The sequence below is a fragment of the Bos grunniens genome, chromosome 11 (genome assembly GCF_055505025.1).
Source record: "Bos grunniens cultivar Pamir isolate PY7600 chromosome 11, Bosgru_T2T1.0, whole genome shotgun sequence".
In the NCBI taxonomy this organism is placed as follows: Eukaryota; Metazoa; Chordata; class Mammalia; order Artiodactyla; family Bovidae; genus Bos; species Bos grunniens.
In genome coordinates, this window is record NC_141175.1 from 37,325,858 (window position 1) to 37,350,843 (window position 24,986).

The window sequence follows — 24,986 nt, forward strand, 5'->3', positions numbered from 1 at the left end:
AGAATACTGGAGTGGGTTGCCATTCCCTTCTCCAAGGGATCTTCTCAATCCAGGGATCGAACCTGGGTCTCCTGCATTGTAGGCAGATTCTTTACTGTCTGAGCCAGACAGTAAAGAAGACAGAGAAGCCCAGGGGTCAAAAATGTTTCTCATGCTTGGCAGGTGGATTCTTTACCACTAGCGCCACCTGGGAAGCCTAAAGAGGTGGAAGTGAAAGAAATGAAAGTGTTAGTTGCTCAATCGTGTCTGACTCTTTGCAACCCCATGGACTGTAGCCTGCCAGGCTCCTTGGTTCATGGAATTCTCCAGGAAAGAATAGTGGGGTGGGTTGCATTCCCTTTTCCAAGGGACCTTCCCAACCATGGTATTGAACCAGTTCTCCTGCATTGCAGGCAGGTTCTTTACTGTCTGAGCCACCAAGGAAGAGGTAGAAACATGACTTAAATTCCCTGATTGCCGGTTCAGCATTCATTCTGTGTTCTTTCTGAGAAAGGTGCATTGTAACTAGTTTGGAGGAAGACATCTCTACAAATGGAGCACCTATTCAATACCTTGGGCAAACTAAATATAAGTCAGGGATGCCCTTGGGGAGCAGTGTTTGTCCTAAGTAGAATAGAGATCTTAAAGCCATAACATCAAAACTCAATCTTAAGACAGAAACAAGTTTATATCAAGGTCACTATGCATTTAGTTTAGTACCGCTCAGTAAATACCTGTCGTATGAATGGGTGAATGCACAGACGGTTGGATGAATGAGTCTGCTACACAGACAGGTTTTTGCTGGCAGTCCGAAGACAGCATTCCACAGTAATTTCACAAGCACAAACTAAGGAAGGTGCTGGGGTGCTGCTTGCTTTTGGAACAGAAAATGCCCAGTTTGGGCCAGGCTGCCAGGAGCCCATGAGGTTATCCTTCATTTTACCCAGCTGGATTTTGTATCTTACTCTAAAGGTTAATTGGTTCCACATGGCTGGCCAAATATTGGAATCTATTTGTGTAGCTTCTCTCATTTCATCTTGTCCCCTCTTGGTCTAAGGAGGATACCCTCCAGTGCCCATCACTGTCTTTGATAAAGTAAGAAGAAAGAGAAGGGAGAGAGGGCCAGGTGATGCCATGCGTGTTTTATTGGAAACAATCATACCGGCTCCATACTTAGCATCTCAAAGCCAGGACCCACAGTGACAAAAGTCTGTCTGGGGAAATGGCCCATATTCAAAGTACAATAGCCTTGGGCTTAGTCTTAATCATTTAAAGAAGGTCTGGTTAATGTAATTCCGTTTTGCTATTACATTTTAAATAAGTACAGTATAATAGGATCGAAAAGCTGGGGTTAATAGGAGAGTTAAAAATCAGACTGCCCAGCAACTCTCAAGCTGTATTTCATGAAAACCCATTTGGAAGGTTTGTCAAAGACTGTGGAACTGGTGGGCTCCTCACCGTCACTTCCTCTAGGGCAGCTGTACTTGTGTAATTTCATATCCTGGGTTTTTATATAAGACTTTGTTTGAACTAAGAGTTAAGCCTCTAAAAAATGTTTGAAGACTGTGGATCTAGTTTACATGTCCTCATTTTAGGCACAAAGAGGCTAAGATAGCTGTCATCTCCCACTCTTTCGGGACATGTGTTTTAAGGTGTCTGCAGTGGTCTGACTGCATTGTATTCCTCGGATTCCTCCCCCTTCCTGAAGTATAGAAGTCAGTGAAATCACCCTCAGCACCATGGATAGTGTGAGTGAGGCTTCTGACACCCTCTCTGAATGGATTAGAAGTAATGTGTGTGACAATGTCTTGATAGAGTAAGGGACCATGAGTGCTTCTTGGGAAAAGGTCTGTTAGTGAGCTGAATGTGGCTCTCATCTGGGAAATCTCAGTTCTGATTCTTGTAGGTTCATGAAAGAACTATGGCCACCTGCAGTAAAATGTGTTTAGGCTTACATCCTTGATTTTCATGGATGGGGGACCCACTATTGATAAGGGTGTGGTGGTCCTCTTAAACTGCCTTTGACCCGTCTGGGCAGGGAAAGGGAAATTCTGAGTTGGTTTCTTAGAAAAACTGAGAACTTGATGACAATGAGATGGAGGTAGGAAGCACATTGGACTAATCAGTAATTTAGTGTGTTAAAGTTCAAGGTAAATTTTTGAGTGTTTGTGCATTCAGTTTCCACACGGTGAGGGAGGCAGATTAGATGCTTTCTGGGGTCCTTACCAGCAGTGACCTTCCACAGGCAGCACCAGTGTGTGGTAGCTAACAGCACGGATGCTGGAGCCAGATGGCCTCCATTCCAATATCAGCTGTGAGACTCTGGGTACGTGACCGCTGTGCCTAGTGATGATAATAATAATGCATACCTCACAGTGTTGCTGGAAGGATTAATGAGTTAATATATGAATGTGCATAGGACAGGACCAGGCACATAGAAGGTGCTAGGTGGGTGTTTGCAATATGTAATTTTATGAACACACTGACTGTTTTCAAGTCCTTTTCAAGATGCTAGTCCTGCTCTTCTGACGTATTTTTCAGCAGGTTCCTCTGAACCTGAGGAGTCCCAATGAGTGTACTGCATAATCCTATGCTTTAATTGTCTGCTGAAGAAAAGTCATTATGAAAGGGTTAAGGGTTCCCTAGGAGCCTGGGCATGTAAGGGTTGATATCCCTGCCCTCAGTACTGAATACACACACCACTCTTTCAAGATGAGGGAAAAATCTCTTCCAAGTAATTTCCACTCACTGCTACTTTCTTTTGGGAGTAATAGGGTAATAGCCCAAAGCTATAAAAGCAGGAACAGCATTTGTCAATTGATTGATTAGCTGATCAGTCAACAAATATTTACATTGTGTTTCTTATATGTTTAGCATGGTGTTAACTGCACTCTGGAGAAATAAAAGCAATATAAGACAAGGTTCTGAACCTCGTTAGGGCCCCAAAATGACTAACTGAGAAATAATTATAAAATAGCTACTAAATTTAGATGCAGAGAACAAAGTCTTCCAAGAATAATTTCTTTAGCTGTGAGTGATGTTCTGGAGGGTTTGGGCCCCAAGCTGGATCTTAAATGATGAATCAGTGTTCAAAACATAAGGCCTGGGATCAAGTAGGCATTATTGGCATAGTGTAGAGAACACCAGTCTGTTAGAGGAGAGGTATGGGGAAACAGAGGGCATAATGTTGGGCAGGTACAGAAGGGCCGGATTGTAAATGACTGTGGAAATCAGGCAGAGGCACTGTGGCTTCCCAGGCAGGATTGAGAAGTGGTGAAAGCACCAAGGTCAGAGTCAAGGTGGTCCTGATGTTAATCCCAGCTCTACCATCAACCAGCTGGGTGATCTGCAGCCATCACTTTTCTGATGTGAAGTGGTCTTCACTTCTGAGTGAAGTGGTCCAGCCCAACCTTCATATTCCTGATGTGGTAGACAATAAGAAGTTACTGGAACCTCATGAAAATGCCACAAGCAAAGGGAATTTGGAGGAGATTTTTCTGGCAATGTGTGAAGGATGGATAATGGTATCAGGGAGACTAGCTGGAAGTCTATTTAGTCTATTTAGTCTAATAGCTAGAAGTCTATTTAGTCTAATAGCTAGAAGTCTATTTAGCTATTGCTAAAGTCCCAGAATACATATATGAAGGCCTGAATAAAGCACGTGGCTGAGGAAATGAAGTCAGAAGGATAAACTCAAGAAGCAGTAACAGTAGCATCTAGACAGCAACAGATAGAATGTGAGGCAGCCACAAGCCTAGAGCCCAAGGCTTGATCATCCGGATGTAGGGATAAGAGGAAGAGTCAAAGATAATTCTAAGGTAAATAAAACTCCAGCCTCTACACATTCCATTAAGGCAGCAGGATGTCATGGATAGAAATACTGGCTTGGTGATCAGACTGATTTGGGATTGAGTGTGGCTCTACCTTTCCCTAACTATACAATGATGGTAACTTTAGAAACATCTGTGAGGTTCAGTTTCCCCATATGTAAAATGAGGATAATAGTACCTGGTTTTTAGTGTTATTGTAAAGCTCACAGGAGATAACTAACACGTGTAAAGGGATCAGCACTGTATCTGTGCACATGCTAAATGCTCCATAGATGTGAGCTTTCATTGCTTACTAACTGATCAGCTAATAACTGTTACATTCTATGATAACAGGTGTTAGGATTCAGAGGGAGTCACGACCTCTGCCTTCATGGCACCCACAGATAGATATCTTCTCTTTTGCGAGCAGAATTGTCCCAATGACCCCATCTCCAGTTTAGTTAAAATGGCATTTTTTTTCTTGTGGGACAAGGAAGGGTTGTAGAAGTCTATATAAAGCAGACCAGATACCCTACAAGCTGAAAAGCTGAAAGTGAAAGTCATGTCCAATTCTTTGTGATTCCATGGACTATAGCCCACCAGGCTCCTCTGTCCATGGGATTCTCCAGACAAGAATACTGGAGTGGGTATCCATTCCCTTCTCCAGGAGGTCTTCCCAACCCAGGGATCGAACCCAGGTAGAAAGTAGACTAGATATCCCACAAACCTATCAGCCTGATCAGCCCCTTCAAATGCACTACTTCTCTTAGCTCCGCCCCTTCAAATGCACTACTTCTCTTAGCTCCTCCCCTTCATGACCTAACTGAAGTAATGATCTCAGAAAACACAGATGTTTGTCTACATCAAACAGGCCTTGGGTATGCCTGCAAAACAACTCCTTCTCTTTAAATATATGAGGGTAGCTTTAGGATACTTCTTATGTTTTCAACTTGTCCACACCACCCAATGTGCACCTGAATTTGTTCCATTATAGGAGAAAGAGTTAGAAGTTCTCAGGAAACACTGGGATCACTCTGTTCTCTGCCTCACAGGTCCACAGTGGTCCTCTCATACCTCTTGGTGGCCACAGGATTCCAAACCTGAGAAGGAGCACAGAGGACACCTGCTTCCCCATGAAAACCATCTGTTCTTGGACTTGGAGCCTCTGAAGGAAGGTAGCTGGGCCATGAGAACCTTCCTGGGTCTCTTGGCAGGTCCACTTTCCTTAAGGAATCAGAGACAGATTTCTTTTCTTCCTCCTTAAGAGAGTGTCCTGCCAGAAGAAACACTTTCTGGACCATTAGAGAAAGTTAGAGAGGTCAACTCTCTTGGTTTTGTAAGGGTAGAGAAGCAGAAAAGAAACATATCTTGTAAACTATGCAATGGATTGCTGCAAATGCAAGATAAACTACAGAGGGAGAATACTGTAGGTGAAAGGAAGTCGTAGGCGTAAGGAAGGAAAAATGTGCACAACTGGTTGAGATCTTTCCCAGGTGCAAAGAATTTTTGCAAGAGTATTTGTGCTGAGCCTAATACTTGGAGTTTTATAGCCTCTTATTCCCTTCTGATGCTGCTGAAATGAGATTAGGCCAATTCTGGGAACTCATACCTTCTTCCTGACACATTCCTGATAACTGGCTCCATTTCAACACATAACCTCTTTTGGACGGTACGTGGACCCTTGACATCGGTGAGGACTGATGATGTCCAGAGACGTTCACAAATCCCTAAGTTAGTGAGTGTGGAAACATTTGTACAAGCTCCTGGCTTTCTCCCAAACCATATGTTTCTTGTACAGCGTCTCACATCACAGGCTAGGCACCTTTTCAATTTGAACTGAAGTTCAATCTATCATGTTATGATAGATTTTTCTTTTTCTGACACATAAACCAGTTTTGATTAAAAAAGAAAGAAAGAAAACCACTTTGTGAAAGTTCTTGCAAGGCTAGCAGTGAATGAAGAGCAACAGCAAGGTAAGGAACTGGGTGGTCAGTAGGGTCCCTACCTAAAGGAGTCCCTTTTGTATTCAGCTTCAAAATCAAAACTGGGCCTCAACATGCAATCAATGGCTATGTGTTATGAGCCTTCATGGCTGCTGATGAACATTCTAAATGGAGAGGTTAGGCCTGGGAGTGCCACAGACTCCCTTTCTGTCTATACTTCATTCCTGGGCCTCCAGACCACAGATTCCATAGCACAGGTTAGTGAACCTCGAGGAAGAGGCAGGCATGGCAGGAGAATAGTGGCTATGAAAACAACTTGTTTCCTAAAGATTTGTACAATTCAAGTCCATCTTATATACCCTTTACATGTGGAAAAATAATAAAGGATATTTATAATGATGACCCTAGGTCTTCTGAAGAATCAAGGAAAGATCAACCTCATATCTATATCAATGATCAGTCTTCTCCTGCATACCAATCACACTTGGAGCAATGTCTAATGAAAAATATATATAAAATATCATCTTGAAAATAGGAATAGAAGATCAAAAACTCTGTAGAGGGAAGGGAAAATAAGTTTATCAAATAACAACACAGATATAATTTACTGTGATTGAGTATTGCATTTAGCTCAGAGTTTCCTGGCAACAAAGACAAAAAGAAAAAAAATTGACAAATTACTCTTCAGGAGAGAGATGTCTTCTCTTGTTAATAAATCTTGAAATAAATTCACAATGTGGAGTTATGCAAAAGGAATTCAATGACACATGCCTTAATGATTTTTACAAAATAAGCAAGAATTTTCACATATAACCATTTCCCACATTGTCCCTTAATAACAGCTTAAATCAAATCATTAAAAATACTTAATTGTAAATTTTACCTCAGGGGGGAAAAAAGTAAAGTACTAATCATTATCAAGTTAGTAGGATGGAGATACATGTGAAAAAAAAAAAAAAAGGCAGAATGTTGATAATTGTTGAAACTGGGTTGAGGGTATATGGGAGCCCATTGCACTATTCTATTCATTTGTAAACATTTGAAAATTTCCACAAAACAAAACAAAACCATAGCTGAAAGCATCTGGACTCCAGGGAAATTAAGCTAATGTGTTATCCAACAAAGACTATATTCTATTTGATATAGCTTTAAGTTAAGTAGATATAATATTATAACTCAATCTTTGAAAATTGATCAGCTGGGCTGTGAACCACTTGGCAATATTCAGAATCAGACCCAAAGCACTGGAGACACTTCTGTATAAATGTGCACATTTTCAGCTAATTATGGTGGCAGATTACTGACCTACTTAAGACAACAAGCTACCAAGGAGTGGATGGGGAAAGCCAGATTCAGATACCTTCACTGCAGTTCTTCAGGGCAAAGAAGTCCACCGCAGATAAGCTTCGGTTTCCATTTGAGATATATTCCAGGGCCACTCGGAACGGGTTCTCTGGGCGCCCAATTCTTCCCTGCAGCACAGTCCAACTGGTTGCATTGGAAAGCAGAGGGGGAAAAACACAGAAAAACAGTGATGAGAAGCAGACCTAACCTATAGAGAGGTCCCATGCCTGCCCTGACTTTAGGGCCCATGTTCTCCATTCTGTACGAACCCTAAGTGGGTGGAACCCTAAGTGGTTCTGAGGATGGTCACTGACAGCAACACACACACATATTTATTTCCTTCTTGTCCAACTAACTCAGAGACCCAATTCTTAAACCTACTGCGGCCACTGGTGTGTCTTTTGTCTTACTTTTTAGGCAACGCCAGACCTTTGGACTATTTCATACAGGAAAAAATATGTACACCTGAGAAAATCTGCCAGCAGAGTGAAGGAATAGTCTTCAAAGCATTTATCAGTGTACTAATAATTATCTCTGGAAAGAATGCTTGGTTTTGGGAATTTTATCTCATCCTCAAATCTCAGAATCCTCGGGTTTGCTATATAGTTACTTAAGGGAAGCTAGCAAGTGCTATTTATTGACTGCAGGAAAATTAAAGTGCATTGAAGCATGTATTTTGGGGTAAAAGCTACCTAAGATTGACGTGGACTCTGCAAAAAGGTGCAAACAGAAGTAGACAGAAGCAGGTCAAATGTGAGCTCTGCATCTGTCTATAATCAAGGACACTGACACAGCCAGAGAATAGAGAATAAGCTAAATGAACATTTTTACACCTCACTCAGGCTATTAACCTCTTGGAATAGCCTCCTGTCACTGATTGCAGCATCAAATTTACTTTCCAACATTGATTCAGGTTTTTTAAAATACATAATTATTTTGATAACTTTGTGTGGAGAATGGAAATTACCTGGACTATTTCACATTTTCTTTCCTTTTAAAGAAAAACAATTTTATTGAGGTATAATGCACAATAAATTGCACATCCAAAGTGTACAATTTGATGAATTTTGACATGTGGATTCACCTTAACTCATCACAATGTTTCATACTGTCTTACCACTAGGTTGGGCTTAGGTATGGTAGTACGCATGCTAAGGAACTTAGGGAAAGACTAGCTTTTTGTTTAAAAAAATTTTAAAGCACCCTCCTAAATTTCAAGTATAAAGGTATTAAAAACTCAGAAAAGTTGGTAAAGGAAAGTAAAAGTCACCTGGAAACTCATCTAGAGACTACCTTGGTAAACACCTCTGTAAGCAGCATTGTAGCTACAGCTTTACACATATAAGGTCATACACACACGTGCTCCCTCAATGGTTTGTCATAAGACAATCAATATAAATTACATGATCAGGTCAAAGGCTGCATTTTAACGATTTGTGCATTGCTCCTGGTTTTTCCTCTTTATGATCAGGCTGAGGCTAGCCCTGTGAGTTTATCTTAGGACGAATTCTTAGAACCTGGGTCAAAGCATATATGTATTTAAAACTCTGAGGATATTGTCAGTCCTCTAACACTGAATTAGAGGGTTCATTTCTCCATTTGTTTGTTGACATGGGATTCCATCAAATCTTTTCCATTCATTAACTTTTGGTGAGGAAGGCATCACTCAAAGCAATCTATGGTCTTCAGGGGGGTGTTCCTGGATGGGGATTGTGTGTCTCTGGTTCTTGCCATGTTGCTGGGCATGCAATGAGGTTTGCTGGATGAAGAAGGCAGTGCTGTTCCCTTTCCATGCTCTTTTGTAGTTAATTCTGAGCAATGGAGCCAGTGCCTCTGCCATTTGATAAAAGCGTATTAAGTTTCCCCACAATAGATGCTGTAGAAGAGACTATTGCTGTTGTGAAGTTTGTTCTCTGTTTCTGTACCCAACAGGATTTCTATCCAAAATAAAACCAGTGCAATTGAGTAAGGAAAAGGGGCCTTTCCGTTTAAATGTGGAACTGTCAAAGAAAAAAAAAAATCGAAAAGAAAATGTAAATGAGGGGTTCTTAAGGAAAAAGAGACAAAGAGAGCAGAATTTTTCTTGTTCTTCTGAAAAATAAAGGACTCTATTTTTGAGGGAAGATGGTGGTGAAAAGGCATGACTATTCATATTCTTCCACAATCATAGCTCTCTGCTCTGAGGAATGATGGATTTTAATTCCAGGTACACAGTGGCCCTTGATGATGATTTCCATTTCTGTATTGGCAGTAGCCCTCTGGATAAATGTGTCAAGAGTTTTAGGAATTAGTTTCTGAGTTACTGATGCAATAACTTTTGTCTGAAATTCTCTGGCCTCCCATAGTTTACTGCTGCAACTTTAATAACTTTCAGAGCAGTTGCCAAACATGATTTTATAACCAAGGAAGTTGGGACTGAAAAAGGGCAAGCTTATACCTAGGGTCAGATTTGTTTAAGAGACAGCAAAAACCCTATGGGGGGTGGGGTGGGGAATACCACACACTCTCTTTTCTCTCTCCCTCCATTTTCTTGGCTGACATCCCAATGGTCATGAAACTTGCTTCTTAGGGTCCTATTTTCCTCTTTAGCTGGTGGCAACTCTACTTGTGCTTGCAAGGCGGGAAGTGATGTCTAACCTAGAGCCTCCTAGAGACAAACGTGCAGCTATATGCACATGCTGGGGATTTGCAGTCATCTCAGCACTGGTGCTTCGATCAATCAACATGACACTGTGGGGAGTCCATCTGGACTTCAGGAAGCCAGAAGCATGGTCTGGATGGCCTGTCATCATCCATTATCTTCCAGTTGTCTCTCCGGAGCTCTTTACTTCCAGTTCTGGCTCTGCCCACGGTTTGCTGATGACTTTGAACAAGGCACTTTACTCCAAATGCCTGACATTTTAAATGTTTTCTAATCAGTTGTATTCTCAACCACAGAAAGTATCTCCAACTTGGTGTAAATTTGCTGAGAAAACAACTGACTACACATTTTTTGCTGAGTGGCTGCATCATAATGAATCAGAGTCCACTGAAGAAGGCAGGAGGGTTGGTTTGTGAATAGCAAGGTCCATTTCTGACCTGGAGGTTGGAAGCTGTATATTCAAAGGCCATCAGGTTGGGAACTGAGTCCCAGATTATGGTCCTAGACTTTCATGGGGTATGGTAAGTCCCAGAACCCATTTGGGTTTTAGTTTCTTCATTAGCAAAATGTTAAGAGTTCTCCAAGGTCTCATACTGATCTGATACCAATACTTCTCTAGCAGATCACCCAAGTCCTAGTGACAAAACACTTTACCAAAACCCTGAAAGCTTCAGTGGGCCAATAATATTCTACAGAAGGTGGAAGAAAGATTTGTCAAGTAACTCAGACTTATTTCTCCAAAGAGACTCAGTTCCACCCCCTCAGAGAAATGAAGAGACTGGTTCAAGGTCACCCATTTGGTTATCTGAAGACCAAAGATTAAAATCAAATATATTATTGCTCCACAGCTGCAAGAACAGGAGACAATGTGACCCATGAATCAGTCTGCATATTCAGTCACATTTCGTATTGCTAGAATCATGGAGATAAAGAAAGATGTGTTGACTTAGCACTGCTGCAGGGAATCACCAGTCTGGGTTTTGAGGACAGACAGGCCAGTCAGAAAGTGAAATACCTTGTCAGAAAATGCACACATAAAAGCAAAAAAAGTCATAAGAAGATATGACATGGAAACAGAAACTCTAAGGTTCCTACTGCCCCATACCAGGACAGTCTCTCCAAGTTTAAAGGAGACTGGCACTTCTGATGTGAGCCAAGCTGCTGATGATATTGTTGGCAGCATGTCTCAAAAGGATGAAGGCAGAAAGTTATTTTAAGTCCAGAACGAAGGGGCACTTTCTGACAGCACTGGAGGGCCATGGGTGGCACCTGACAAGATGGAGGAATGTGTATTACTTCCTGCTGTGTGATATTCCAATAGGCATGTTGATGTAGGGCTGGCTCACAAAAGTGAGCCATCAAACCTACATGCTGGTCAATGGAACCCCTTTCTGAGATGGTTTTAGCTGCTTCAAAATCAGGAGGCCTACATTCACTTCTCAGCTCCATGATCTACTAAGCAACCATAGGCAAATTATATACTTACTCTCACCTCCTATTTCCTTATTTTTAAGGTGGGAGTCATAATGCCTAGCTTTCTAGATTGTTGTGAGGATTTATGAGAAAGATGTACACAAGAAACGTCCTTATCAGGGGCTCCATAAATGGGAGCTATTCTTATAGAAGACCAGAACTTTTTTTCATAGAATGGCACTGGGCCATGAAACTATTTGCATCTCAATTCATTTATAAGATTCAAGTGGGAGAGTAAAGTAGACAAAAGAAGGTAAGAAAGGCATTAGCAATTTATGAATAGCAGCCCCTTTTGTTGAAATGAGGAAAAATTTTTAGTTAAAAGAAATTATGTTGGAACAAAAAGAAACTATGTTGAAACAAAAAGAAACTATGTTGAAAAACTCCTACAACCAAATACGTTATAATTGGACTATGATAGCAGATCAATATTCTGCCCAGAACTCTCTAAAGGCCCCATCTCACTTTGGAGTAAAATCCTCTATTTAGCTTCGCATCTTTCTGTAGCATGTGAAAAGATGCCTTATGTCTAGATGTTGGTTAGGATTTGTTGAATTGAATTTCATTTCTCGGGCATTTATTGGTGCATTATTGTAGACTAGATAACATATTAAATGCTCTGAGGATCCTTAGAGTTAGAATGTAGTTTTGTACTTAAGGAGCTTACAGACTGGCGAGGAAGAGTAAAAGTAGGAACTGAACTTCACAGTGAACAGCAGTATGTTGCTGCTGCGTCACTTCAGTCGTGTCTGACTTTGTGCGACCCCATAGACAGCAGCCCACTAGGCTCTTCTGTCCCTGGGAGTCTCCAGGCAGGAACACTGGAGTGGGGTGCCATTGCCTTCTCCGAGAACAGCAGTATAGAGGAGCTGAATGAGCAGCACAGGCACTATGTGCTGCTGAATCATAGAGAGCAAAGTGATGTCTTAAATCTGGTGATCAGGGGAGGTGTAACTTGAGGATGGGTTGTGAAGAAGGGGCAGGAATTGGGAAGAGGGTGATGTAGAAAGGGAGGCTGGCATGAGCACATGAGCAGAGCCCATACAGACTGTGTATACAGAAAACAGGTGGTTCTGTCTGGTGGGAGTCAATGTTTTTCACTAATTTCTATAGGAAGGAGGTCCTCTGTGTCTTGCCACTCCCCAACCTCAACCTCCTTATGGTCAGGGTGATGGATCATTCATCATTGCGTCTTCTGGGCCTGATACATTTTAGACACTTAAGTATTTGTTGAATAAGAGAATAAATGTACCAACAGATCTCTGTTAAATGAGACAAGATTCTGACATTCTTTATATTGCAGTTTGTACTGTTCGCTGAACCCAGAGTAGGCAAGACATGAGCTAAGAGGCTGGAAGGAAACTCAAGGAGCCACAGGAACTGCAGAAACATTTATTTTCTCCTGACTGGCATGGCAGCCATAACACAGCCTCTCTCCTGGCTGACACAGCAGCCATAGCAGCAGCCATAACATAGCCATAGCATGACCTCATATAACATATAGATGATATTGCTCCAGTGTAGCCCTGATGCAGCAGCAGCCAGGGCTTTCATGGTGAAACATACACAGGTGTACTGCATAGAGTAGCCTGTGACCAAGCGGCTATCTTGTGACACACATGCACAGTGCTGTAAGTGGTCTCACCTGTTACATAATCATTATTTACAAAACATGGGGCAAGAGTGAGAGGCTGTGGGGCAAGAAAGCCTGACCATGCCATCTTGGCTAATTTGCTCTTTCCCTGTAGTAGTGAAGAGTTAATCTCAAAGTTCAAGTCAATTCATTATTGTTGGCTCTCATCCATTCAAGTGGTAATGATACCTTCCCTTAGGAAGAACCTAAAGACTGGGAAATTTGAGGGGGTTGAAGGAAGTTTGGGATTTTTTCACTGTATAGTTCTTGGCTCCCCCTTTGCCCACACATAGGCCCCACTTTAAAGGGGAAGGGCCATGGAAAACCATCAAACTAGCTTTTGTGCAAGGACCTAGGACCCAAAGAAGGAAACCCAAAGAGTTATAGTATGTCCTGAGACATGGAGGGGACCTGAGTGCTCAACTAGGAGAGGTCCCATCTCATGCATGAACACCCTCTAGAACCCAGTTCAGCCTTGAACCTTGTTAATGAATATTAACAAGGGCAACAATTCTAATGATATTAATAACTGCACTAATAATGTGATCAGCAACAACAGTTAACATTTATTGAGGGCCTACTCTGTGCTCTGCTTCTAGTTGAGTTTCAAACCTAGTGTCATGTGACTCCATAGTCTTTACGAACACCTTCCTAAATTGTCCTTTTAAGCTTCTTGAGGTTAGAAACCATGTCTTCCTGGGCCTTTATTTCAATTTCTGGCTCCGATGAATACAGCTAGGGATTCGAAGCTAAAAGATATGGTCATCCCACATCCTGTAATGGCTACAAGTGCCAAGCCATTCATGTAGTGACTACCCCCTTGCCAGGATAGCTAAGCTCACAAATTAATTGAGGATGATGGAAACCACACAAATTAGACAACCAGCCACGTCCTTTTCACATGGAGCTTAGTCACATGATTACTATTATTACTGAGCATAAGACTGTCAAGGCTCAGGCCACACAGCTGACATTCCTTCACATATCCCTTTGCTAAGACTCTCTTTTGACAAGTGTCGGGATGTGGGTGTGAAGGTGTGAAGGTTCATTAGAAATAAGGGATTGAGCCTGTGGCAGCTCATCTAGATCGATTAAAAAAAAAAAGTCAATTGCACTTCTCTCCCTAATCTTATCCTAAAGGAAAGAAGCACACATAACTTTCAAGGTTTTTTAAAAATAGACTTTGTAGTAATTCTACAGCAAATATAAACCATTCAGCACTATTTTTTATTGTTTCCATTAAATCAGCCTGCGTTTAAAGCATTTTTATGGGAGATAGCAGGGAAGAAAATGCCAGATCAATGTAAATTTTACTGTAAAGTCCTTTGTTGCTAGTTAATTTTCTGTAATAATAATTACAGTTGGTATGTGGTGTGGGGTCTTTTACCCAAGTAGCCCTGGCTTTGTTATTCCTTGCCCTTCAAGATTTCCCAGAAGTTAGATGTTCGTGCCCGGGAGAGAATTGGAGCTGGATGGAAACTAGGTTTCCAGTTGATTCAGGATGTGGTTCCCACCAGCCCGTGGTGGAAAGAGATGCCCTGAGGCTGAAGGTGGCTTCTGGCTCTTCTGGAGGGAACTGTGGGAGCAGTGAGGTGCTGAGACATGGATGGGCTCACTGGGGCCACAGTGGACTCGGTAGAGACCTTAGCACTGATGGTCGGAAAGCAGTTTTGGTTTCTATCAGAGATGCTGTGTGGGTGACAGGGATCTGGAAGGTGGCCCAGCTTTCCCTAGGTGGGGGCTAAGAAAATGTTCCCAAGCTGCCTTTCCCCTAATTCTTCTGTCATGCTCTTGAGCAAAGAAAAAAGTTGAATGGCTTTTGGCTCTTCTTCCTGGCCTCTCTTTAGCTTCTAATTTTATCTCCTTCCCTCTCTCCCTCCCTCCTTTCCTTCCTTAATTCCTTTCTCATTTACTCCCTCCCTTCCTTTTTTCTTTCCTTCCTTCAGGAGAAGTATACTGATTAAGAGCACAAACCTTGGAGGCAGACTTCCCATTTTATAATCTCAATCCTACCTCTTACTGACTGTGACTTCTGGCCAGCTACCTACCTAATCTCTCTGTGACCAAGTTCCATCATTAAGAAGTAGGGATAGTAAAAGGCCCTATAAGAGGTATGTTGAAGACCATGTGGATTAACAGATGCACAGGATTTAGCTGACACTCAAGAAGCATCAGCTAATACTGTTACTATTAGGTTAGTGTTTCTTCTCTCTCTTATACCCGCTATGGCAGAAGACCTTACGAGGAAGGACTTTACAAGAGGGTGGAACAGGAAATTGACTGAGTCTGATGGGATTTCAGGGATTAGGGGGGAGCCTCCCACCCCAGAACACCCAAACTTTGGGGATTCTTTCCAGTCTCCCATGCAGCGCTGAAGAGACAAATGCAAAAATGCAAATACCCCAAGGAACACTGTGCCAGGCACTTGATATACATCTCATTTATTTGTATGTGTGTGTGTGTGTTCATTTACATTCTGCTTCATTCCAGAAAGGATTTAAGGCAGCTATTTTACTTTATTTCATTTAATTTTCACAATAAATGCATGAGACAGATATGACCATCTCCATTTTATAAGGGAGAAAATTGAGGCTCAGAGAGCTTATAAACTTGCCCATGTAGTAAATGGTAAAAGGTGATATGAACCCAAGACGATTTATCTTCAAAACTGTTGCACTTCCTACTACATCACACATGGGTGTAAATTTATGTTAAACGTAAATAACTTGTTTATTAAAAGAATTTTTTAGTGGGTCAGAGGTGGCTAGTATTTGAAGAACAGCAGTGCTCAGAAAAGGCTGTATCCAAGAAATATTTGGCTTTTTCCAGTGCTGTCCCAGGCTATCTTATTCCTTTTCCCCTCAAGCTCTACATAGTCACAACCATGTGGGAATACATGGGACTGTGGCAGCAAACATCCACCCGGTTCCCTGGCAGAGAGCTTTTCTTCATTCTGTACACCAGGCCATGCACAAAGAGGAGCCTGAGAATGAACCTCTGCAGACATAGCCCCTAGATCACTGGATGTGAGGTGGAGACCATTAGACTTATGATAGCCACATTTGTAAGAAAAAATGTTAGTAGAAAGAATGTTCTTAAATGACCTCCCTGTGACCAATCTGCTTGCTGGATTAGCATAATCTCTACATTTTCTTTTCAAAGGTACACCCTGTGCTCTGAGTGCTCAAGGTCACTGAATGTTCAAGGTTACTCTCTCATGCTCCTAGACCTTCCACTCCTATCACTTGAGTTAGTTTGGCTTATTCCCAACTCTGTTTATGCCAATTGTACTCACTAAGTGGATGCAACATGAGCAAGAACAATCGGAATTACTTTTTGAAGACACCCCACTCCAGTACTCTTGCTTGAAAAATCCCATGGATGGAGGAGCCTGGTAGGCTGCAGTCCATGGGGTCACTAAGAGTCGGACACAACTGAGCGACTTCACTTTCACTTTTCACTTTCATGCATTGGAGAAGGTAATGGCAACCCACTCCAGTGTTCTTGCCTGGAGAATCCCAGGGACGGGGGAGCCTGGTGGGCTGCCGTCTATGGGGTCACACAGAATCGGACATGACTGAAGTGACTTAGCATAGCATAGCATAGCAGAGGTAAGTTATTAAAAATAACTCTTGTTTAATCTTCCCTGGTGGCTTAGACGGTAAAGCGTCTGCCTACAATGTGGGAGACCTGGGTTCAATCCCTGGGTCAGGAAGATCTCCTGGAGAAGGAAATGGCAACCCACTCCAGTATTCTTGCCTGGAAAATCCCGTGGACAGAGGAACCTGGTTTGGCTACAGTCCATGGGGTAGCAAAGAGTCAGACATGACTGAGTGACTTCACTCACTCACTCAGGGCAACAGAAAAAATTAAGAAAAAGACCTTAAAAAATCCTGAAAACTTTCAGAGTGGTTCACAAGGACTTGACAATTATTTCCATTTAAAAAAAACTGAAACTGAAAATCATGGATGTGCTGTCAGGAATGCGATTTATACAGAAAGACACTGTAGAATATCCGAGAAACAGGCCAACACTGGAAGCAAAAGCCTGGGCCCTACAGCAAGAGCCTGGTGGATTAGCATGTTTAGAAACTTCTGGTGAAAATGTATAAGGATGTAAGTTGATTCTCAAGCAACTATTGGTCTCAAGCTTACTGTCTAAGAACATTTCTTTTAGCTCTAGTATGTATTGAAAAATGGGCTTCCCAGGTGGCACTAGTGGTAAAGAACTCACCTGCCAAGGCAGGAGACTTAAGGGATGCAAGTTTGATTCCTCGGTTGGGAAAATCCCTTGGAGAAGGGTATAAGAGAATCCCACGACAGAGGAACCACGGACAGAGGAGACTGACAGTCCACGGGGGTCGCACAGAGTCAGACATGACTGAAGTGACTTAGCACGCAAGCACATATTTAAAAATCCATAGAGGATTCACTAGAGCTTTTCTTCTTTTAAAGGAGGGAACACTGAATATTTAGGCAAAAAATCAAACGAGAGAAAACTTCAAATCAGAAGTAGTGAGCTGTAGGATCCTGATACTCCCCTTTCCATTTCTCTGAATACTGGATTAGGTCTTAGGTAAGTCACTACCTCCTTCAGCATCTAATGAACTTCCCTGATCAGGGGACTGTGTGCAGGACCTGCTGGATGCTGAGCAGGGGAAGTGAAAAGACAGAGTTTGGTTGGTGTCAAATTTCCAGAAATAACTTAAAATTACAGAAGAAGTACAAGAGGGGATCCCAGTGGGGTTCCCCATTCTACAGATTTACCAGTCTCTTTGGCAGGCTGGGTAGTGGATTTTCTCTGAGTAGAGGCCTAGGTGATCATTCTGTCTTTGGAACTTTTTCTGTAAGGAGATTTGGGCACATCACCCACCAGCAGCCAGTGGGATTCTTGAATCTGTTTTCCTAACTTCCTCTCTGTTCAATAACTTCTTAGCACCATCTGTTCTTTGTAAACACAGTCCTTTCTCTCAAGCCAACTCAATGCAGTTCTTTGTTTTTGTTTTTTTTTTAACACATCCTCCCCAGAGCCAGATGAAGAACTATAAAGACAACACAGAAACCTTAAATGTGGCCATTTTCTGGAGGATTCCTCCTCCAGCCCAGTCTGCCCCAGCTTGAGCCCTGAGTCCTGAGTGGGATTGGGGGTGGGCTTTCATCCTGTGTCCCAGTTTGAGGCCCAGGGTTTCCCAGGCCTGGAAGCTGTCCTCCTCCCCTGGGCTCAAATGACAGCCAGTCTCCCATCCCGGTCCCTAGAGAGCCAGCTTAAATGCCATTTAATGTGTTATCGTATTGATTGGTTCAATATGAACTCAAGCCTCTGTGCCAAGCAAAATGCTGACGCCCAAGCCCAGAGGCTCCATTTCAGTCATAAATCTCTGGCCAAGCCAGGCCTCTGTGCTGAAACCTTATACGGTAGTGTAGACCTGGCCATAAAACTGTGGCCCTGTAAGCAAATTCTGAAGCTGGGACAGTGGTCAGCTGGAAAAGGATGGAGGGGCCTGGCCAGGTGAAGTCAGGACAGCCCACAGATTTGTCCCTATTAAAGATGAGGCCTCATTTCACACTCTGCTCCTGCGCTGCCCTCTTCAAAGTGGCCATCCAGGGGCATGGAGGCAGTTGCCAGAGGCATTGATCGATCTTGTCCTGGGCCCCTTGGCACAGAGAGGCTAAGTGGCCCTGCTGCAGTCCCTGTACTGTACCGCGCCCAGTATAGTAGATGATGATGCTATTGTAGGGTTGGAAGATGTAAATATGGCATGAATCTTGGAAATCCCCATGTCTAATCCTCTCACAGGGCAGAGAAGGACTGTGGCCTAAACTATTCACCTCTACTCTGCAGACAGAGGAGGGTTCTATTCTATACCTTGTGTCCGAAACAATTTCTTTAAACTCAAACATGACCATGCTCTCCACCAGCCTCAAGACCCACCTCTGGTTCCCCGAAAATGCCAGGGTTCTTTCCTGTCCTTGTGCATGTGATCAGGGGGTTCCCTGTACCCAGAATTCCTTCTATATGTTTTCTCTATTAGGCTGTTTTTTATTGACTAAGGAATCCAACTCCCAGGTTGCACCAGGTGACTGGTATAGGGGGGCAAGGATAAGGATATGCCTGACTCTGCCTGGGGCATTTTAAGAAAAGTTTCTTGGCGGAAGTGACATCTGTTATTTTTGGATGATCTATTCTTGTCCTAGAAGAAATGGTCAGAAAGGGGGGTGTTTTGTGTTGAATTGCATACCTCCAAAAAGCTGTGTTGAAGTCCCAGCCCTCAGTGCCTCAGAGTGTGACCTTACTTGGAAGTAGAGTCTTTAGAAAGGCAATCAAGTTAAACTGAGATCATGAGGGTGGGCCCTAACCCGACATGACAATGTTGTTATTACTAAGGGAAATTTGGACACCAAGACCGACACAAGCAGACTGCCACGTGAAGACGAAGATAGAGGTTTGGGATGATGTGTTTACAAGCCAAGGGATTCTAAAGACGGCCAGCAAATCACCAGGAATTAGGAAAGAGGTGTGGGGCAGATTCTCCTTCATAGCCCTCAGAAGGTGCCAACCCTGGTAATGACTCCCTGAGCTTAGACTCCCAGAACTGTAAGACAATAAAGGTTTGTTGTTTAAGCCTTCTAGTTTATTATAGTTTGTACTTTCTTGTGGCAGCCCTAGCAAACTAATATAGGTGGATAGTTCAAAATGATCTCCACCAGAATGTAAGTTGGTGCAGCCACTATGGAAAATGATATGGAGGTTCCTCAGATAACTAAAGATAGAATTACCATATGATCCAGGAATCCCACTCTTGTGTATATATCCAGACAAAACTCTAATCCAAAGAGATACATGGATCTCTACATTCACGGCAGCACTATTCACTATAGCCAGGACACGAAAGCAATCTAAATGTCCATCAACAGAGGAGTGGATAAATAAAAGGTGGTGTGTGTGTGTGTGTATATATATACACACACCTACACACATATATATGTATACACACACACACACACACATATATATGAATACTACTCAGTCATAAAAAAAGAATGAAGCAATGCCATTTGTAGCAACATGGATGCAACTAGAGATTATCATACTAAGTGAAGCAAGCCAGAAAGAGAAAGGCAAATACCATACGACATCACTTAGCTGTGAAATCTAAAATATGGCACAGATGAACCTATCTACGGAACAGAAACAGACTCACAGACGTAGAGGACAGACTTGTGGTTGCCAAGGGGGAGGCGGAGGGATGGCGTGAGAGGCTGGGTTAGCAGATGTAAGCTATTGCATATGGAAAGCATAAATAACAAAGTCCTACTGTATAGAACGGGGAACTATATGCAGTCTCTTATGATAAGTCATTATGGAAAAGAAAAAAAAATATCATCCCCACTAAGTGGTGAAACAAACTTTAAAATATTTTTACCAACTGTGGATGATGGATGGCGTCATCTTTCCATGTGACAAACCCTGCCATGGACAGGAGCCCATAGACTGAGAAAAACAACTAATTTCTCTCAAAGGAGTCCAGTTTTCCTTGGGGCCAGAAAGAACACCAGACATTTTCCTACACATTTACCTCTGCCTCCCAGATGAACAATATCACCTTCACCTTCGGGGAGGCTCTACTTCACAATGATACTAGGAAGTGCTTGCTAATAACCCAGGAATCATGGGCCTATTAGATTCGCCTGGGTAATGCTCATACTTTTAAGCCATGCTTGAGGAAACTAATGGAATTTGAACTTAAGGATTCTACTGTGTCAGCCATGTGGGAGCTTTCCAGAACGTAGCAGACAGAATCGCTTGAGAGGCTGAGATTGTGCCAACGGTATGTTCACCTGGGAGCCAATTTCTGGGCTGAAATTTCCACCACCAATTTTCACATGACATTAAAGGGTCAGCTTGGAAGAATGACCTGGAACTCTGAAGGGATGATGAGCCTGCACTAGAAGTGGAGTACATGGGAAGCAGAGCCAGAAAGATCTGGGCTCAGGCTGGGGTGGGCAGGAATCCCCAGGCATGGGGCCAGGCTTTCCTCCCCTCTCTCAGTTCATCTTAGACTTTGAATATTTGCAATAAGAATGCCCTGAACACTCAGAATCTTTTGACACTGGCCCTGGCCCTATATACTGGAAGCTGCCATTTTCTGGAAAGGGCGGGTTCCCCTTTTCCCCTTCAATGATCTGTTTAATCAATAAGGGCTTGGGGAACAGTCACCTCTAAGACAGGAATAGCCAATCTTCCTTACCTTCCTCTCAAGAGATGTATATAAAGTATCTTAGAAAAGGCTGCCTGGATACCCAGTGTATTATAAACGTCACCATAGTCACTAGTAAGCCTGCAGTGCAGTTTTGTTAAAACCAAAGCAAGCAGAGACCTCCAAAGAGTCAATAAAAACTAGCTTCTGGGGATGAGGCTATAAGACCCATCTATTTGCTAAGCCTTGTACCGACAGATCACTGAAGCTGGAGCCTATTCAAGTGTTTAGCATGCTTCTCGTGGAGCTCAGAGGGAGAGCTGAGCCCTTTTCTCCTCCCAGTTTAAGGCATCCTCAAAGGACAGAGGACTGCAGGAGCAGACAGCGACAAAGGCTGGGAAGACAAGGTTCAGCACAGGATCTCCTGGCTCGTGTGAATGTCGTGGATGATTCCAAAGGTCTGCCAACACCTTTCAGGAGGTTCAGAGACATCATTTGAAACAGCCTTGAGCCTTTGGTTCAAGGGGCTGCTGGCCTCTGCACTGAGCAGGTGGCGGCCACTCATCTCTGGATCTTCATGCTCACAGAGCAGGGGCTGGATGGCAGGTTCTGCTCTTGGCGGGTCCTGGATGTGGAAGGAATTGGTGGTCTGCGAGCCTCTCTGGCTTTGGACCCCTGCCAGTGGTGTCATCCGGCAATGATGGTAATAATTGTTACATTGCTATTAGATTATTATAATTCTTATAATGCATACCACTCCCTGGACCTGAAGGAACCCTTCACAGCTATCTCATTTAATCCCTTAGGGGTTGTGAGAGGTAGGAGTTGGTGGCCCATTGTACAGATGAGGAAACTGAGATTCCAGCAGATGAATTATCTTCGTCTGATTTAGTAAGCAATGTTTAACCAGTTGAGAGTCAAACTCAGGTCTGTCAAACTTCAAGTCCATGGCTGTCTCTCTATGCCTTGGCTTCCCACAGAAGCAGGGTGCAGACAGGGCTGCTGTAGGAAATAGGGGAGGCTGGCCTCAGACACTGAGAGATCCCACAACGTCAGAGCTGAGATGTTTGAGATGGTTTCTTGAGGGTCCCTTGTGTGCAGTGCACAGAAATCACTGTGTGTATCAGGAGATTTAAAGGTGAGATGTTCTCAGGGTGAAGATGGACCCCCCAGTCCAGAATCCTCAGGTTCACAGGGTGAGTGCCTCTAGGGACAGCCATGGGACTGCTGCCTCAGCACACTGGCTCCCACCTGAAGGGCTCCATGTTTCCACACAGCCTCTCATCTGATTCTTACAGCACCCTACCCTACCCTGCCTGGCCTAACCTGGGGAACATGCACACAGGTGCTCTTATCCTCTGTCCCACAGCCAGGTAGACTAGAATAAAGGGTTACAGGGCTTGCTTGGAGGAAATACCAGAGCTTGGTCTCATGATTCGCAGGCTGGTGCTCTCTTCTCCATCCCCTGAAGATGGGCCTCAGCATGTGGGGACTGTCTGCCATGATGTCTGCCTGGCATTGGTATGTGTGGAGCCTCATTGATTAAGATCTCCTGTTTCTAGAGCCATCCCTTGGCAGGGGCATGAGAGGCATGGGTGTGGGGAGGTGGGGGGAGGTGGGAAAAATCTGAGTTGGGAGCCTCCTCTATCCCTGACACTTTCACTTGGGAGAAAATGAACATCAGTTCTTTTAGGACAGGAATAATACACAACTCTTCCCATTTTGCAGGTGAGAAAATTGAGGCATGAAAAGCAGAAGGAAATGGAACCTAGCCTTTTAGACAGAAAAAGATCACAAACGCTAGAATCCTAGGGCCAGTATCTGACACCTAATCCTTGTGGCCTCTTACTGAACTGAGTGAAGGTAATTGGAACCCTTTGGTCCTCACCTATGACTTGGCTCTATGTATGCCTGTGGTTTGTGGGAAGCTGCCTGGGGTGGACCAGGGGCTAAGGTCCCATATTGAATTAAATCATATGTCACTGTATCCTTCAGTGTCAAGTACATCATCTAGTTTAAAAAGATCTTATTACCTCTTTCCTCTTTTATAAAAGTCTTTTGAGCATTTACAGATACTCCTCTCAATCTAATACCAAATATTAGTAAAATTTAATATCTTATTTTTAAATGAGTCATATATGTCAGTTGCTATGTTAATAGTACCCTCAATGAATCATTTTGCCTATGAGGTGACTGCACTCTATTTGGAGATGCACCTCACCCCATTGCCTTGTTAGGTCACACTCAAGTGATGAAGGCTCTTGGTGCCTTGGTCCAGTCCACTAATTGCCTTCTCACACGTTGTGCCTTCCAGTGTAGGCAATCCCCATGTAGCCTATGAAGGGCTGCTGACGGAGGGCCTGGGGTACCTCTTCACCAAGGTCTGGGAGTCTCATTCCCTCTTGGCTGCCTCTATGCAAGGTCAGGTCCTGGAGCATCAGTGTTCGAGGCCCTGAGTCCCGGGCTTTCTCTTTGCTTCCTAAGACTCTGGTGAATTCCCCTTTCCCTAGTCTGAACCTCGTCCCCCACCCAGCCCGCTGTCAAACAGAAGCAGATGTATTCGGCCCACAGTTAAACCTCCTCTCAGCCGTTGGTGACTGGACACCGAGCTGGGCATTTCTCCCATACAAATATTGCTGTTGCCAGACATAGAGCATTAGTGACAGCTCAGAGGTGGCCCCTTTAGCTGCCCCCGCCCCAGGCATTCTGTCTTGGCCCCTTCACTGTGCCCTGGTCCAGCTGGGTGTTTGGGAAGAGGGCAAGAGCCTGCTGTCACTGCAGCCCTTCTCTCCTCTCTGTGACATGGCTGCCCTTCACAGGCAGTTTCTCCTCCTGTACCCTCATTTTGTCCTTGGTGGTGGGGGTTCCTTTCCAATCCTGCACACCCCCTCAGATAGCATCTACTTGTACTTTTCCCCAAACATCATCGGGTTCCCTAGGGCTCAGTTGAAGGATTGCTCCCTTCTCTGACCCTCCTTCCAAGCATATTCCCTTAAGCGATTTCCTATGGAAAATTTTCCAATATCATTTGCCTGTTTCCAGAATTGTACAGCCTTTACAACAACCATCGTGGAACATGTACATCCTAATGCATTCATTTCTTGCCTCCTATTCTTGGTTCATTGGTGGCTCAGATGGTAAAGAATCCACCTGCAATCCGGGAAACCCAGGTTCTATCCCTGGATCGGGAAGATCCCCTGGAGAAGGGAATGGCAACCCACTCAAGTATTCTTGCCTGGAGAATTTCATGGACAGAGGAGACTGGTGGGCTACAGTCCATAGGGTCACAAAGAGTCGGACACGACTGAGCGACTAACACACACATGTTGGAGAATGGTGGGGGAGGGGTATTTGGGGGCACAGCCACTAAATTCACGACTACCTGTGAGGAGAGATTCCTAAGAACCCTCCCAGGTTGCTGGTGGAACTGCTTGTTAGACATGGTATCTTCAAACTGGACCCAGGGCTAAAGCCTCACATGCAGGATTCCAAAAGGAGGTGACACAGGAGGGTATTCAGATTGGCCCAATCCTGGGGGCCACTGTGTGGATATAATTGAAGTCTTTTAACAGAGGTGTCTAAGAGAGCGATTAAAAGGGAATTGCAATTATCGAGCCCAGAGGTAACATTTCAGAATTGGCCCATAAATCCTGATTTGACATAAAATTTAAAACTCCCCAATGGTCTCCAATGCCATATTAAAAGGGCTTTAATACTAAGAAGTAGAAATAATGAATGGTGCTCAGGTGTTGTTTCCGGGAATAGGGGCAGCTCTGAGGGCCAGGCTGGCAGAGAACCACGGGTTTGCATTTGGTTGTGTTTTATACCCCTCACTTCACAAGGGAGCAGTGCGGGAAGGAGGGCAGGCTTGGTGGAGGGGCGTTGAGTGACAACCCGGCAGAGCCCTTCCCCGGTGCACTGCAGCTTCAGCTCTGCTGAGAGCCAGGGCCCTTGTCTGTTATGCAG

General features: G+C 43.6%; 1 protein-coding gene across 1 annotated transcript in view; it reads right to left on the reverse strand.

The window, feature by feature from the left end:
* The window catches only part of ALK (ALK receptor tyrosine kinase), a 747,102-nt gene that overhangs the window by 192,709 nt on the left and 529,407 nt on the right, over positions 1–24,986 (reverse strand). The window contains exon 5 of the mRNA XM_086323612.1: positions 7,092–7,219. Coding sequence (XP_086179738.1) covers positions 7,092–7,219 — 128 coding nt within the window. The remainder of the gene's footprint in view (positions 1–7,091; positions 7,220–24,986) is intronic.